The sequence below is a fragment of the Ovis canadensis genome, chromosome 7 (assembly GCF_042477335.2).
Source record: "Ovis canadensis isolate MfBH-ARS-UI-01 breed Bighorn chromosome 7, ARS-UI_OviCan_v2, whole genome shotgun sequence".
In the NCBI taxonomy this organism is placed as follows: Eukaryota; Metazoa; Chordata; class Mammalia; order Artiodactyla; family Bovidae; genus Ovis; species Ovis canadensis.
Window position 1 is genome coordinate 28,272,457 of NC_091251.1, and position 16,762 is coordinate 28,289,218.

Below are 16,762 nucleotides of genomic sequence, written 5' to 3' on the forward strand. Positions count from 1 at the left end.
TTCCTCTGTATCTATTGAGATAATCATATGGTTTTTATCTTTCAATTTGTTATTGTGGTGTATTACCTTGATTGATTTGTGACTGTTGAAGAATCCTTGCATCCCTGGGATAAAGCCCACTTGGTCATGAGGTAGGATCTTTTTAATGTATTGTTGGATTCTGTTTGCTATAATTTTGTTAAGGATTTTTGCATCTATGTTCATTAGTGATATTGGCCTGTAGTTTTCTTTTTTTGTGGCATCTTTGTCTGGTTTTGGTATGGGATAATGGTGGCCTCATAGAATGAATTTGGAAGTTTACCTTCTTCTGCAATTTTCTGGAAGAGTTTGAGTAAGATAGGTGTTAGCTCCTCTCTAAATTTTTGGTAGAATTTAACAGTGAAGCCATGTGGTCTTGGACTTTTGTTTGCTGGAAGATTTCTGATTACAGTTTCAATTTCCATGCTTGTGATGGGTCTGTTAAGATTTTCTATTTCTTCCTGGTTCAGTTTTGGAAAGTTGTACTTTTCTAAGAATTTGTCCATTTCTTCCACGTTGTCCGTTTTATTGGCATATAGTTGCTGATAGTAGTCTCTTACAGTCCTTTGTATTTCTGTGTTGTCTGTTGTGATCTCTCCATTTTCATTTCTAGTTTTGTTGATTTGATTGCTCTCCTTTTGTATCTTGATGAGTCTGGCTAATGGTTTGTCAATTTTATTTATCTTCTTAACGAACCAGCTTTTGGCTTTGTTGATTTTTGCTATGGTCTCTTTTGTTTCTTTTGCATTTTTTCTGCCCTAATTGTTAAGAACTCTATCCTTCTACTAACCCCGGGGTTCTTCATTTCTTCCTTTTCTAGTTGCTTTAGGTGTAGAGTTAGGTTATTTATTTGACTTTTTTCTAGAAGTAAGCCTGTATTACTATGAACCTTCCCCTTAGCACTGCTTTTACAGTGTCCCATAGGTTTTGGGTTGTTGTGTTTTCATTTTCATTCATTTCTATGCATATTTTTATTTCTTTTAAATTTCTTCTGTGATTTGTTGGTTATTCAGCAGCGTGTGGTTCAGCCTCCGTGTGTTGGAATTTTTAATAACTTTTCTCCTGTAATTGATATCTAATCTTACTGCATTGTGGTCAGAAAAGATGCTTGGAATGATTTCAATTTTTTTGAATTTACCAAGGCTAGATTTATGGGCCAGGATGTGGTCTATCCTGGAGAAGGTTCCATGTGCACTTGAGAAAAAGGTGAAATTCATTGTTTTGGGGTGAAATGTCCTATAGATATCAATTAGGTCTAACTGGTCTATTGTATCATTTAAAGTTTGTGTTTCCTTGTTAATTTTCTGTTTAGTTGATCTATCCATTGGTGTGAGTGGGGTATTAAAGTCTCCCACTATTACTGTGTTATTGTTCATTTCCCCTTTCATACTTGTTAGCATTTGTCTTGCATATTGTGGTGCTCCTATGTTGGGTGCATATATATTTATAATTGTTCTATCTTCTTCTTGGATTGATCCTTTGATCATTATATAGTGTCCTTCTTTGTCTCTTTTCACAGCCTTTGTTTTAAAGTCAATTTTATCGGATATGAGTATTGCTACTCCTGCTTTCTTTTGGTCTCTATTTGGGTGTAATATCTTTTTCCAGCCCTTCGCTTTCAATCTGTATGTGTCCCTTGTTTCAAGGTGGGTCTCTTGTAGACAACATATATAGGGGTCTTGTTTTTGTATCCATTCAGCCAATCTTTGCCTTTTGGTTGGGGCATTCAACCCATTAACATTTAAGGTAATTATTGATAAGTATGATCTCATTGCCATTTACTTTGTGGTCTTGGGTTCGAGTTTATATACCCTTTCTGTGTTTCCTGTCTAGAGAAGATCCTTTAGCATTTGTTGGAGAGCTGGTTTGGTGGTGGTGCTTGTCTATAAAGCTTTTGATTTCTCTTTCATATTGGAATGAGATCCTTGCTGGGTACAGTAATCTGGGTTGTAGGTTTTTCTCTTTCATCACTTTAAGTATGTCCTGCCATTCCCTTCTGGCCTGAAGAGTTTCTATTGAAAGATCAGCTGTTATCCTTATGGGAATCCCCTTGTGTGTTATTTGTTGTTTTTCCCTTGCTGCTTTTAATATTTGTTCTTTGTGTTTTATCTTTGTTAATTTGATTAATATGTGTCTTGGCGTGTTTTGCCTTGGGTTTATCCTGTTTGGGACTCTCTAGGTTTCTTGGACTTGGGTGACTATTTCGTTCCCCATTTTAGGGAAGTTTTCAACTATCATCTCCTCAAGTATTTCTCATGGTCTTTCTTTTTGTCTTCTTCTTCTGGGACTTTTATGATTCGAATGTTGGGGCATTTAACATTGTCCCAGAGGTCTCTGAGGTTGTCCTTATTTCTTTGCATTCTTTTTTCCTCTCTGCTTCATTTATTTCTACCATTCTATCTTCCACCTCACTTATCCTATCTTCTGCCTCCGTTATTCTACTGTTGGTTCCCTCCAGAGTGTTTTTGATCTCATTTATTGCATTATTCATTATATATTGACTCTTTTTTATTTTGTCTAGGTCCTTGTTAAACATTTCTTGCATCTTCTCAATCCTTGTCTCCAGGCTATTTATCTGTAACTCTATTTTCTTCTCAAGATTTGGAACATTTTCACTATCATTATTCGGAATTATTTTTCAGGTAGATTCCCTATCTCTTCCTCTTTTGTTTGGTTTATTGGGCATTTATCCTGTTCCTTTACTTGCTGAGTATTTCTCTGCCTTTTCATCTTGTTTATATTGCTGTGTTTGGTGTGGCCTTTCCGTATTCTGGCAGTTTGTGTTTCCTCTTTATTGTGGAGGTTCCTTGCTGTGGGTGGGGTTGGACAGGTGGCTTGTCAAGGTTTCCTGGTTAGAGAAGCTTGTGTCAGTGTTCTGGTGTGTGGAGCTGGATTTCTTCTCTCTGGAGTGCAATGAAGTGTCCAGTAGTGAGTTTTGAGATGTCAGTGAGTTTGGTGTGAATTTGGGCAGCCTGTATATTGAAGCTCAGAGTTATGTTCCTGTGTTGCTGGAGAATTTGTGTGGTATGTCTTGCTCTGGAACTTGTTGGCTCTTGGGTGGTGCTTGGTTTCAATGTAGGTATGGAGGCTTTTGATGAGCTCTTATCGATTAATGTTCCCTGCAGTCAGGAGTTCTCTAATGTTGTCAGGTTTTGGACTTAAGCCTCCTGCCTCTGGTTTTCAGTCTTATTCTTACAGTAGCCTCAAGACTTCTGCATCTCCTTTCAAAGACAACGGGCTACCTTTTTGGGTGCCTGATGTCTTCTGCCAGCATTCAGAAGTTGTTTTGTGGAATTTGCTCAGCGTTCAAATGTTCTTTTGATGTATTTATGGGGGAGAACGTGGTCTCCCCGTCCTATTCCTCCACCATCTAAGGACCGCCTTCTAAAGTGTTTTCAAATAACCCATATTTTTAAGTCTATGAGATAAAGGGCAGATTTAATATCTTAATTCTATAGTTAAGTAGATATTCAGAGAAATTTAGTCGGTAGTAATTTAGTAGTAGAGAAATAAGGTCATGATGCTAGAAAGTGGTAGAACCAGAACCAGAATGAAAGATATTTTTTCACTGCACTAGGTCACAAGTTAATTTTCCTTAGTATTTTCCTTCAGAAAAACCCCTAGATTCAGGACAATGCATTTTATAAATATTTGCTTTGTTCAATCGCCAGGTCAGGTTCAACTTTGCTACCCCATGGACTGTGGCACACTAGGCTCCTCTGTCCTCCACTGTCTCCTGGAATTTGCTCAAACTCATGTCAATTGAGTTAGTGATGCCTTTCAACCATCTCATCCTCTGTACCCCCTTCTCCTCCTACCCTCAGTCTTTCCCAGCATCAGGGTCTTTCCCATTTAGTCAGCTTTTTGCATCAGGTGGTCCAAGTATTGGAGCTTGAGCTTTAGCATCCTTCCAATAAATACTCAGGGTCGATTTTCTTTGGGATTGATGACTAGTTTGACTAGTCCAAGGGACTCTCAAGAGTCTTCTCCAGCACCACAATTTGAAAACATCAATTCTTCACTTCTCAGCCTGTTTTATGGTCCAACTCTTACATCCATACATGACTACTGGGAAAACTATAGCTTTGACTAGATGGACCTTTGTCTGCAAAGTGAGGTCTTTGATTTTTAATATACTGTCTAGATTTGTCTTAGCTTGCCTTCCAAGAAACAAGTATATTTTAATTTCATGGCTGCAGTCACCATGCAGTGATTTCGTCCCCAAGAAATTAAAATCTGTTAGTGCTTCCACTTCCCCCTTCTATTTGGCATGAAGTGATGGGATCTGCAGCCATGATCTTAGGTTTTTGAATGTTGAATTTCAAGCCAGCTTTTTCACTCTCCTCTTTCACCCTTATCAAGATCCTCTCTAATTCCTCTTTATTTTCTGCCATTAGAATGGTATCATCTGCATATATGAGGTTTTTGATATTTCTATGGGCAGTCTTGATTACAGCCTGTGATTCATCCAATCTGACATTTCACATGATGTATTTTGCATATAAGTTAGATAAGCAGGATGATAATATACAGCCTTGTCATACTCCTTTCCCAATTTTGAACCAGTCAATTGTTCCATGTCCAGTTCTAACTGTTTGCTTCTTGACCTACAAACAGGTTTCTCAGGAGACAGGTAAGGTGGTCTGGTATTACTCTTTAAGAATTTTCCACAGTTTGTTGTGATACACAGTGTCAAAGGCTTTAGCCTAGTCAGTGAAGCACAGGTAGATTTTTTTTTCTTTTCTGGAATCCCGTTGCTTTTTCTGATACAATGAATGTTGGCAGTTTGATTTCTGATTCCTCTGCCTTTTCTAAACTCAGGTTGTATATCTAGAAATTCTTGGTTCACACACTGCTCCAGCCTGGCTTGAAGAATTTTGAGTATAACCTTATTAGCATGTGAAATGAGCACAATTGTATGGTAGTTTGAACATCCTTTGCCATTGCTCTTCTTTGGGATTGGAATGAAAACTGATCTCTTCCAGTCCTGGGGCCATGGCTGAGTTTTCCAAATTTGCTGGCATATTGAGTGCAATACTTTAACAGCATCATCTTTTAGGATTTTAAATAGCTTAGCTGGAATTCCATCACCTCTGCTAGCTTTGTTGGTAGTAATACTTCCTAAGGCCCATTCGACTTCACACTTCAGGATATCTGGCTATAGGTGAGTGGCCATACCATTGTGGTTATCTGAGTCATTAAGGTTTGTTTTGTTTTGTTTTGTATAATTCTTCTGTGTATTCTTGCCACTTCTTCTTAATCTCTTCTTTTTCTGTTAGGTCCTTACCATTTCTATCCTTTATTGCGCCCATCCTTGCATGAAATATTCCCTTGATAGCTCCAGTTTTCTTTAAGAGTTCTTTAGTCTTTCCTATTCTGTTATTTTCCTCTATTTCTTTTCATTGTTCATTGAAAAAGCCCTTGTTATCTCTCCTTGCTCATCTTTGGAACTCTGCATTCAGTTGGATATATCTTTCCCTTTGTCCTTTGCCTTTTGCTTCTGTTCTTTCCTTAGCTATTTGTAAAGGTTCCTCAGACAACCACTTTGCCTTCTTGCATTTCTTTTTCTCTGGAATGATTTTGGTCGCTGCCTCCTGTATAATGTTACTAATCTCTATCCATAGTTCTTCTGGTACTCTGTCTACTGGACCTAATCTAATTTATACACATAAGAATATATAAATAAGTATTTTCTTTTAAAAATATGGCTTTTAGTTGTTTACTGTGTTAAATGATTGGGCGTGTGTGCTTAGAGAGTAAAAGTTTATAGATAAGTCCAAAGACCCCTTTAATGTCCAACTTCAGTCCCATTCTCTCTCCTCAGGGGCAAATGCCCACATGAATTTGGTAATGTTATCTTTCTGTTGATTACTATGAGTGAAATGACACAGAACATACGAGACATACGAGACACACACAAGAAACATACACTCTGGCCAGAGGGACAAGAACTGCATGTGCCAGCGAGCTCGCGGTTTATTTATATACATCCCTTCTGGGCAGAATTCCAGACTGTATGACCAAACTTGTTCAGTACAGCGCATGTGCATAAATGTTATCGTACAGCAAAAGGGAGTGAAATTCCAGCCTACTGCAGAGTCTGTCCAGAGCCCTTATCGCAAGAAGGGAATGTTCCCTTATTTGCAAGGGACCATTAATCTCAAGGCTGTGTCCGTCTCCTTGGCAGAGCATCCTGTTTGCAAGCAACACATCTCCACTTTCCCTATTGTGGCCACATTAACCCTTCATCTCCCCCTTTTTTATTTTATTTAAGCCCTCGAGACATTTGTATTAATGTTCTGTAGAGCAAGGTGTAAAGCTGTAGGCGGCCAACCTCCAGCCCGCCAGCCCCTCTCGTGGCTGTGCCTGTCTTAGGTTGCCCTCCTCTGAGGGGCTTACCCGTCATTGGCTATCCAGCCACCTCTTGGGGGCTAAGTGGAATCTCTCTAGATGATGGGCATCTAGAACTCTTTTTATTTATATGTCTCAGTTAATTTCTTGAAGGGCTCATGTTAAATGGTACAGGTGGTATACAAAACTGAGAATAATTCCAATCACATTTCAACACACTTCATGTAGATAAAACAGCTAATTGATCTCCAAGCCAGGAAATGGTGTGTTGAAGATTGAGCATGTTGGTAGCAAGTTGTGCATCCAAATCTCGCTGTTGTTGCCATAACAAATGAGAGTCTTTATGCCAGTCCCGAACAAAATCAGCTGTTTGAATCCCTTGGTGTAACGCGAGGCCTGCTATCGCCGCTGTTGTAGTTAATGACGCAACTGCTAGAATCGAAGCAATCAATGACCATACCAAGCATGCGTCGAGATTGATGTAGCAAAGTCTGTACAGCGGTTACTAGATGAGAGACAGCAAAAGAATCTGACCATGGCCTAGTTAGATTTATAGGCAACCATACTTCTGTCCGAGCTTTAATAATTACTAACGACAAATTAGAGTTATAGGCTCGTCTTTCAAATTCTTTCCACCAAGACTGATTTACACATTGAGTTAGATTACAATAATCACATGACATAGACCCCATAGTATCATTCCAAGTCCAATTCCCATATAACAATGCAAAAGGATATTTTACACATGCCATTGCGGAATAAGATCTATTAACATGTAAATTAACATGAAATGGACCCGAAGAGTCGTCACTATCCATAGTATAGTTTCCTGACCAAACAGTAAGATTACCAGAAATTGCCCATAGTTTCCAAATAGCCCCTTGAATGTGTGGATATCCCTGCAGTTGTAATTGAGGAGGGACAAGTGCAAATTGCTGCCATTTAATTGTTTCATTTCCATTGCCCATCAAAGTACCATTTGCACGATGCCATCTAAGAGATTTATTTGACCATTTTTCTAAGAATTGCCCATGATCTGGACTCCAATCTACAATGATAGACCCAGAATAATTCATGACTTTAGAGGGTCTATGACCTCAGCAACGTTCCCATTCCAAAGATTCTAGAAAAGGAGCGAAAAAGTTAACAGGACATAGTGACATATGTATTCCATTATGAATGTCTGTTGGTTCTGTCGAGGTGTTAAAGCCCCTGGTGGAAACAAGCACATTAAAAGTAGCAAAATGATAATTATTGTACTTTATCCCCCATGTATTATAGGAATGATAAGAACATTCCTTGGTGGACAGACAAAAGGGGTGCCCTCCTATGCACAAAGGAATACCTTCCATTGCAATGGTCAAATTACTAATATTATATTGTTGTTTATGATGAGGTAGTTGTTCTAGTCCCCCGCAAGCTGGTGGGGGAAAGAAGGCAGTCTCATTAGTGCATACCTGCACTTTTGGTCCCCCCCAGGAAATTACTGATACTAATGGGGGATTAGGTATATATGCCCAATATGTATGATTACTTCCCGATACACCGATTACCTGACATGTTACTACCGCCATCATGGCAAGCAAAAGATTGGTAGGATTCAGAGGTTGTCCTGCTTTCATTAACGTTTTTTTTCTGCTTCCTGGGTTAACTTTTTCATTTGACCCCATGTAGGAGGTGTTGCTTCCCTTGTACGAAAAGTAAAGTTCCTCTGCATAGTAAGCTCTTCAAATTTTTGAACAAAGGAATCAGCCATTGTTGATTTTGATTAATCTCGCTGGGGTCCAAAACCTGTAATTATTAACAGAAATGAAAGCATACCCTCATCCCAGATATATTAATGATGTTGGGATCTAGCCTTTCTCTTTCTCTTTCTATCAAATGGGTATATTCAAGATCTTCTTGTCTTCTTTTTTCCCTTGAAAATGCAACTCTGCTGCTGATAGATTTCCCTTGCTCCAAATATTCAAAAAATTTAGGGTAAGTAAGGTTTTATTTAAAATGTCTTTAAGTTTCATAAATCTCTCCTGTTCCCCCTTTTTTATTTTTCAGGGTATTCATGCAAGGTACGATTAGCTCTTTCAGTGATAGTTTGCCCTTGACTATTATAAGGAATACCAAAAGTATGAGTTATATGGTATTGGGATAAAAAGTGAGCTAATTTCACGGATTGGTAGGCAGGTGCATTATCAGTTTTCAATTCAATTGGTAATCCCATAATTGCAAAACAAGATAACAAATGAGTAATAACAGCATCAGTCTTTTCAGAATGTAATGCAGTGGCCCATTGAAAATGTGTGTTGTTCGAGAGAAGAAATGTAAATTACATCTATTTGCCATATTTGATTTGTTTGTTGTCCTCTTACGTTGACACCTGGTGAGGTAAATGGTAAAGCAAAGGGTGCACATATGGAACAAGAACGAACAATATTTTGAGCTTGTTTTCGAGTAATAGCATGAGATTTTTGTAACCCTTTGGAATTGGTATGCTGTAAGAGATATTCTTGTTTTGCTGCTTCTATAGGATAAAGTAAGGCATCAATTGTAGTATTTTGATTTGCATCTGTAAAAATAGTGGGTCCCTTAATTGGAACATCTGAAATTGGGGATTGAGATATCATAGAGTTAGTCCGGAGAAGCTCAATCAATTTAGATGACGGATAATGATTAGAAAAGGAACCAGGAAATGAGGCAAGAGAAATTTGCCAGTTTTCATTAAATTGTAAACATCGAGATATTTGAGCAGTTGTTAATTGAGTAACAGTCTGGTATGATTCATATCCTGACAATTGTAAAATGCGATGGCCACCTTTCTGTATGAGGAAGGCTAATTTATCCATATATGTAGTCAATTTTTTTTTTAAAGCTGTTAGGTAAGAAAACCCATTCTATTAACCCTTTTTCTTGAGCAATTATACCAGATGGGGAATAAGGGGTATGAAATATTATAAACGAAATAGGTTGAGATGCATGTAAGTAAGTCAAAAACCCGTCATTTAGTTGTTGCTCAACAAATTAAAGTTCCTGTAAAGCCAATGGGGTTAAAGTTGGGGGCTATCCAGAGCTGTATCTCTCTCTAAAGTAGAAAACAAATGTCGTAATTGATAAGTAGGAATCCCAAGTACTGGGCGTAGCCAATTGATATCTCCCAATAACTTTTGAAAATCATTTAAAGTTTTGAGGTGGTCTCTTCTGATGTGCAACTTTTGTGGCCTTATTCTATGTTGTTCCAATATCGCTCCTAAATATGGAATAGAAAAGTCTTTTTGAATTTTTTCTGGGGCTATTTGCAAATTGTATAGCTTTAAAGCCTCCTGTACTTTTAGAAAGAATTCATCATGTTCAGCAATATTAGGAGCTGTTAACAGGAGATCATCCATATAATGATATAGAATATAATAGGGGTATTCTTGATGGAGGGATTGTAAAGAGTGAGCTATGAATTCTTGACATAAAGTAGGACTATTTGTCATTCCCTGTGGTAAGACTGTCCATTGATAATGCTTAACAGGCTGAGCATGATTAAGAACAGGAGTTGTAAAAGCAAATTTATCTCTATCTTGTAATTATAGGAGAATGGCAAAAAAACAGTCCTTAAGATCTAGTACCATTAAGGACCAATCCTGAGGAATAAAAGCTGGAGAGGGGAGTCCCAGTTGTAATGCTCCCATAGGTTCAATACATTTATTAACTTCTCGTAAATCAGTTAATATTCTCCATTTTCTAGATTTCTATTTTATAACAAAAACAGGAGAATTCCAGGGAGAGGTAGAGGGCTCTATATGACCAAGTTGGAGTTGTTCTTGTACTAATTGTTCTAACACCTCGAGCTTCATTTGTGGTAATGGCCACTGCTCAACCCATTTTGGAGTATTAGTTAACTATTTTAATGGGAGGGCTCAAGGAATTTGAGCAGTGGCTACTAGTTTTCCGGGGGAATGGTTACAGAAGCCCTCAAAGAAGAAAGAAGATCTTTTCCCCATATATTAATAGGTATATTTACAATATAAAAGGTAACAAATTTTGATCTTCCATTATGGAATTGGCATTTTAAGGAATGGGTACTCTTCCAGATATCTGCAATAGAGCCCAATCCCGTCAGCATTAAAGGGCTTTTTTCTTTTTCCCAATCTTGGGGCCATTGTTGAGAAGAAATAATTGAAACATCTGCCCCAGTGTCTAATAGTCCTTTAAAGGTTTTTCCTTGTATAATCAAGGAGAGAACAGGGCGAGAATCTTTGATAAGCATTTCCCAAAATATATGTCGTCCAGTATTTCTAAATCCTCCTGTTCGTTCATTAGGAAGAGCCAAAAAGAGATGAAGCTCTTCTGACATTAGCAAGGGGCTATCTCTGACCGAAAGAGTTAACTTAGGGCTCTAGTTGAAAAATCTCCTGGGCATGAAAGGAGCGTTTCAAACCCTCTGTTAGCATTTTAGCTTACATGGCAGCTTTATCCAGACTCATGCAACATTGTTGAGCCTATGCAATGCTTGCTGCCAAGTTCTTACATCCCTTATCCATTGTGTTCCTGGGAGTGCATATAGTCAGGATGTAGAAGAAGCAAGTAATAGCCTTAGCATTGGCAACATTAGACTTTGAGTTAATAAGTTCTTTCTTTGCTGTAACCTGCTGAATCTTTGCTCCATAAGAATGTAACTGTATTTTTTACCTTGCTGTATGTATAACTCAGGGTAAAAAAGCCCCGAGAAGAATTAAGTAAATGGGCCTCAGTCGAAGAATTTGAGCAGTATGTTTCCCAGCTAGTAATGAAAGCATGGTAGAAGTAGAAACCATAATCAAAATTTCCCTAACATAGTCGGAGTCTATTACCCCAGGAATTATGGTTAGACCTCTCAAAGCTGAATTGTTACAGCCTAATATTAAGCCAAAGGTGCCTTTAGGCAGTGGTCCGAATACATTTGTTTTTAATTTGTAAATGCCTCCTCCTGGTGACAAAAGAACATTCTCAGCTAGTGGCAAATCAGCAGTAGCACTCCCTGAAGTAGCAGACCACAAGTCTGAAATCATCATTTGAGGTCCTTTTAGTGAGGCATTGTATGCGAGACGGCAGGAGGACAGGGAGGAAAAGTCCCTGATATACGTTTGCATTCAGTATTTGCATTCTCTAATGCTAAAGTTTGTAATAATATCTCTGAAATTGTATCTTTCCCCTAAGTTGTCTTTTCCCCAATGAATCTAGCATAGCCAAACTAAAGGGAGATTGAGGATCGTATTGTGCTACTGCAGCTTTAAGATCTTTAAAAAATTTATATTCCAAAGGAGTGTATTGAATATTTATCACGTTGTCATCTTGCTGCCTCTGGATGGGGAATAATGGTGGAGGATCGATAAAACCACTAGGAGGAGCAAGTAAGTCATCATCATGAAGCGTAGACAAAGGAAAGGAGAACCGACAGTGTTCCCTGCCCACATCGGGCCGATCAACCGCAGTGGGGAAAAGAGAAGCGTAAGGAGGAGCAAAAGGCGCAGATTTCCTCTCCTCCCTATGGGATCTCTACCATTCCTGAAATAGATGGGTCATTCCTTTAATCTCTTTACCCTCCTCTGATGAAACCGAAGAAGCCTCTGAATCTGATTCTGAACTATCAGATGTTTCACCATTTCCAGAAGGAGGCTTACTTTTATCCTTACCCTCAGGCAATGCAGAAATTCCACCAACATTTGGCACATCTTCATAAATTGCCTCTTCCTTCACTGAAGCATTAGATTTAGTCTCATTATCAGTAGATAGCAAAGTCAATGCCTGTGTTATAGCATTACATAAATTCCATAACTTCAAAGGGATCACATTACCCTTCTGATGTTGCTTTCTCAATTCCTTTTGAATTATTTTCCATTCCTTCAAGTTTAACTGTAACTTAGTTTGATATTGAAACAATGACAATATTGCTCCACTAAGCGAAAGAGCTCACTCAATCGACGAGTCGAGGCCTTAACGCCTATGGAGTGGAGAAGTCCTTTGACTAACTCCATGCATTGTGCCTGTAATGAACATTTATTTCTTCCTAGCAGGATTTCCCCTCTGCTAGGGTGAGGAATTCCCCATGATTCTGTACATGAATTCCCCTAGCAATTTTTCTGAAAGTTCCCTTCCGCTATGGTGAGGAATTCCCCATGTTCCCGAAAGCTCCCTGCTATGGATCTAAAATCGCCCCGGGGTTTCTTACCTCTTTCGGTTTCACTCGAGCCCCATCCATTGGGCGCCAGATGTTGGTTCCTAAGAATGAAATGACACAGAACATACGAGACATACGAGATGCACACAAGAGACATACACTCTGGCCAGAGGGATAAGAACTGCGCACGCCAGCAAGCTCGTGGTTTATTTATATACATCCCTTCTGGGCAGAATTCCAGACTGTATGACCAAACTTGTTCAGTACAGCGCATGTGCACAAATGTTATCGTACAGCAAAAGGGAGTGAAATTCCGGCCTACTGCAGAGTCTGTCCAAAGCCCTTATCACAAGAAGGGAATGTTCCCTTATTTGCAAGGGACCATTAATCTCAAGGCTGTGTCCGTCTCCTTGGCAGAACATCCTGTTTGCAAGCAGCACATCTCCACTTTCCCTATTGTGGCCGCATTAACCCTTCACTTTCTAATCGGTAAAAAAAAAAAATCTCAATTTCCAGACAAATGTATGATGCTATATCATTTATTCATAAAAAATTTTGAGGATAATATACAAATAAATCTCTTTCTTTTTTCACCTATCATCAAATGGATCTTGAAGTATGCCAGACTTTTCTAAACATGACATAAAATGCAGAGTCTGCTTTTAGAATCTAGATCTCTAGTAGACATGTCTAGTATCTTTCCACTATCACATTGCCTATTAAACTTCTGATTAAGACTTTTTTAAAATTTAGAAATATGCTTTCAAGTTTGATTAAAATTCCATCTGGTCTAAATTTAACAGATAAGAAAGAGAGGAGGAAAAGCATTTGGGGACTACTTTGTGCTTGCTCTGCGTGTAAGTTAAATAAGTAGGGTGACAATATACAGCCTTAACGTACTCCTTTTCCTATTTGGAACCAGTCTGTTGTTCCATGTCCAGTTCTAACTGTTGCTTCCTGACCTGCATACAGATTTCTCAAGAGGCAGGTCAGGTGGTCCGGTATTCCCATCTCTTTCAGAATTTTCCACAGTTTATTGTGATGCACACAGTCAAAGGCTTTGGCATAGTCAATAAAGCAGAAATAGATGTTTTTCTGGAACTCTCTCCATGATCCAGCGGATGTTGGCAATTTGATCTCTGGTTCCTCTGCCTTTGGTAAGACCAGCTTGAACATCAGGAAGTTCATGTATTGCTGAAGCCTGGCTTGGAGAATTTTGAGCATTACTTTACTAGCATGTGAGATGAGTGCAATTGTGTGGTAGTTTGAGCATTCTTTGGCATTGCCTTTCTTTGGGATTGGAATGAAAACTGACCTTTTCCTATGCCTCTGTTTATCTCTTTCACCTCCCTGTTGAGCAATAAATAGCAATAAACCTATAAATCCCATTATATAGGATTTATAATGTACTAGATACAAATTTTCCAGACAAGAACACTGGAGCAGGTTGCTGTTTCCTACTCCAGGGGATCTTTCTGATCCAGGGATTAAACCCACGTTTCCTACAGTGGCAAGAAAATTCTTTACCACTAAGTGACCTGGGTAGCCAACCACTACATAGCATTTATAACATACTAGATATAAATAACCTCAAGAGCATAAATAATAGTAAGATGAAATAAAATAATAAAGGATGAGTTTTGAATATTTATTACCTTGTTTTGAATATATTTACTAATTGTAAATACAGAATTTAATTTTTAATGATGTCTATGTTTACCATCTGGCTCATGATGTTCATTAAAATTTAATAGTTGGCTCTAATGAGCCACTGTGAGTCTACTATAACACACCCCTGTGTTACAGAACATAACTAAGAATTTTGTTTTAATAAGCTACCTATTGAATGGTAAGTTATATGGGAGAGTAAAAGCAAAGAGAAATAGAGAATTGTGTTAATATGCAATTTTTACAGTAATCTTGCTCATGTATTTTAATAAGAATCTTTAAAAATAATTTTGTTTGTTTAGGTGAGAGTTGACTGTGTCAGAGGTGCTTTATTTCTTGGTTCTTTATCTCAACTTTTAAGTGATAGCGTGTGAAGTAAACTTAGGTGAGTAGATACTGTCAGTATGTCATATATAATAATAAATGTTACTTATTTTTTTTTCCTTAAGGAGTAACTGTGACGCCTGATGAAGAACAAAACTTGAATCATTACGTACAAGTTTTACAGAACCTAATACTAAGTGTTCCCACTAAGGAGCCAGGTCGTCAGAAAAAATCAAAGTCTCCAAATAATGCTAATTTCATAGGACCGAGAGTATCAAGAGTTAAGGAGCTAAAATATACACATGATGTAGGTCCAGGTGACAATGATGTTTTAATCAATCCTGTCAGTGAAGAAACTACAACTTTCCCTACTAGGGGCTTCACATTGGAAATAGACAAGAAAAAACGTACTAAAAGCACAGCATTCTGGTCGATTAAACCAAATAATGTTTCTGTTGTTTTACATGCAAAAGAACCTTTTATTGAGAAAGATGAGCCAGAGCCAGAACCAGAGCCAGAGCCAATTGAACCTCGCACTGGGGCATCAACGCAAGTGCCAGGTGTTACTGAACCAAGTCAAGATGTCACCTATTTAAGCAGGAGCACTGACTTGGATACTGCCACGGAAGAAGATGTTCCTCAGCTCTCAGGTGACAATGAAATGGATTATCTTGAATCACATGATGTGTATAATGAAGACGTTTTGAAAAGAATTGCAGATATTAATTCACAGTTGCATCACGTACCTCTTCCTGAGAGCTACAAGCCAGAATATAGAGCGGACATTCGAGCCTCTAAAGAACACCTAAAACGAAGCCTTGCTCTAGCCATAGCAGCAGAACATAAATTAGAAAAAATGTATAAATCCCAGCTGTTACCACAAGGACGAAGCAGTGGTGGAGTTTATGACATTGTAACTGTTATTAACATGCTGTATAGTTCTAGATATAAATTATCTGAATATTTAGATATAAAACATGTTCCATCAGAGATGAGAGGAAAAGCTACTGTAGTAGTCCATACATTGAAAAAAATACTATGTGTTGGTCATGGAGAAGAAACTCACAACCTCCTTAAGCAGTTATTAAATAATAATCTAAAAATTTTACACATACTTGATACTCATGACAAAGTTGATTCAAGCTAACTATGCATTCATTCATGGGAGAAATAAGCATGTTAGTGATTCAAAAATTGTATGAAAATATTTTCTATTGTAGTTCACTGTGTTAACATCTTTATATGTCATGTGTTATGAAAAATTTTCATATGCACTGAAACCTAACAAATTAAAATAAAATTTTGGTTCAGGAGTTTGTAGTTTTCTCATTAATTTTAAAAGTTATGAGTATCTAATGTTTAAAGTGTTTAAGCTTTGATTTTACTTGATAGGTTAGTAAATTCTTCCATTTTATAAGACTTAAGAGACTGTGCAGTCCACTGTATATGTAGTAGTAGTAGTAGTGTTAGTCGCTCAGTCGTGTCCAACTCTTTGCAACCCCTTGCACTGCAGCCCACCAGGTATCTGTCCATGGGATTCTCCAGGCATGAAAACTGGAGTGGGTTGCCATTGCCTTCTCCAGAGTAGCTAGTTTTAAATAATTGCATATAAATGTAAAATATTAAGATATGTTATCTTATTACTCTTTTAGAGGATCTGAGTATTCTATCCGAATAGCATAATTGGAGCTTGTAATCAAAACTACTTTTTATCTGAATATTATATATGTGCCACTTTTGAAAGGTGGATGATATATTAAGATACATCCCTATTCCTTTGTTGTTAAATACTTCTGGAGTATTAGTGAAGGACTGTAACCTGGATTTGTAATGAGATCATTCTCACTTATTTTTTCTTTTTGTTTGTTTATACACATATACATGGAAGCTTTCCAAATTTTGTATTTGGGAGTGTGACTAACATGGTCTTCCCTGGTGGCTCAACAGTAAAGAATCCTCCAGCAGTTCAGGAGTTTCAGGAGATGCAGTTCCGATCCCCGGGTCAGGAAGATTCCCCTGGAGGAGAGTCAACCCACTCAAGTATTCTTGCCTGGAGAATTCCATGGACAGAGGAGTCTGGCAGGTTCATAGAGTTGCACAGAGTCAAACAGCTGAAGTGACTTCACATGCACACACACACCACTAACACCATTAAGGTTAACTGTAATTTTGCGATTATGGTACAGGTAATTCTGTTTCATGATTTGTGGTGGTTTTGTCATTAAGTCATGTCCAACTCTTGAAACCTCATGGACTGTAGCC

At 38.1% G+C, this 16,762-nt stretch overlaps 1 protein-coding gene and 1 long non-coding RNA gene across 2 annotated transcripts in view; one reads left to right on the forward strand and one right to left on the reverse strand.

Annotated features, from left to right (window-relative positions):
- The window catches only part of SPESP1 (sperm equatorial segment protein 1), a 33,230-nt gene extending 17,417 nt beyond the window's left edge, over positions 1-15,813 (forward strand). The window contains exon 2 of the mRNA XM_069595510.1: positions 14,626-15,813. Within this exon, the coding sequence (XP_069451611.1) occupies positions 14,626-15,647 (1,022 nt within the window). The 3' untranslated portion in view covers positions 15,648-15,813. The remainder of the gene's footprint in view (positions 1-14,625) is intronic.
- LOC138443340 (uncharacterized) lies at positions 5,971-12,735 on the reverse strand. The gene is made up of 2 exons (XR_011258085.1): positions 12,560-12,735; positions 5,971-8,160 (listed from the first exon to the last, which is right to left on the reverse strand). It is a non-coding gene; the product is annotated as an uncharacterized lncRNA (long non-coding RNA).
- Positions 15,814-16,762: the final 949 nt, after the last annotated feature.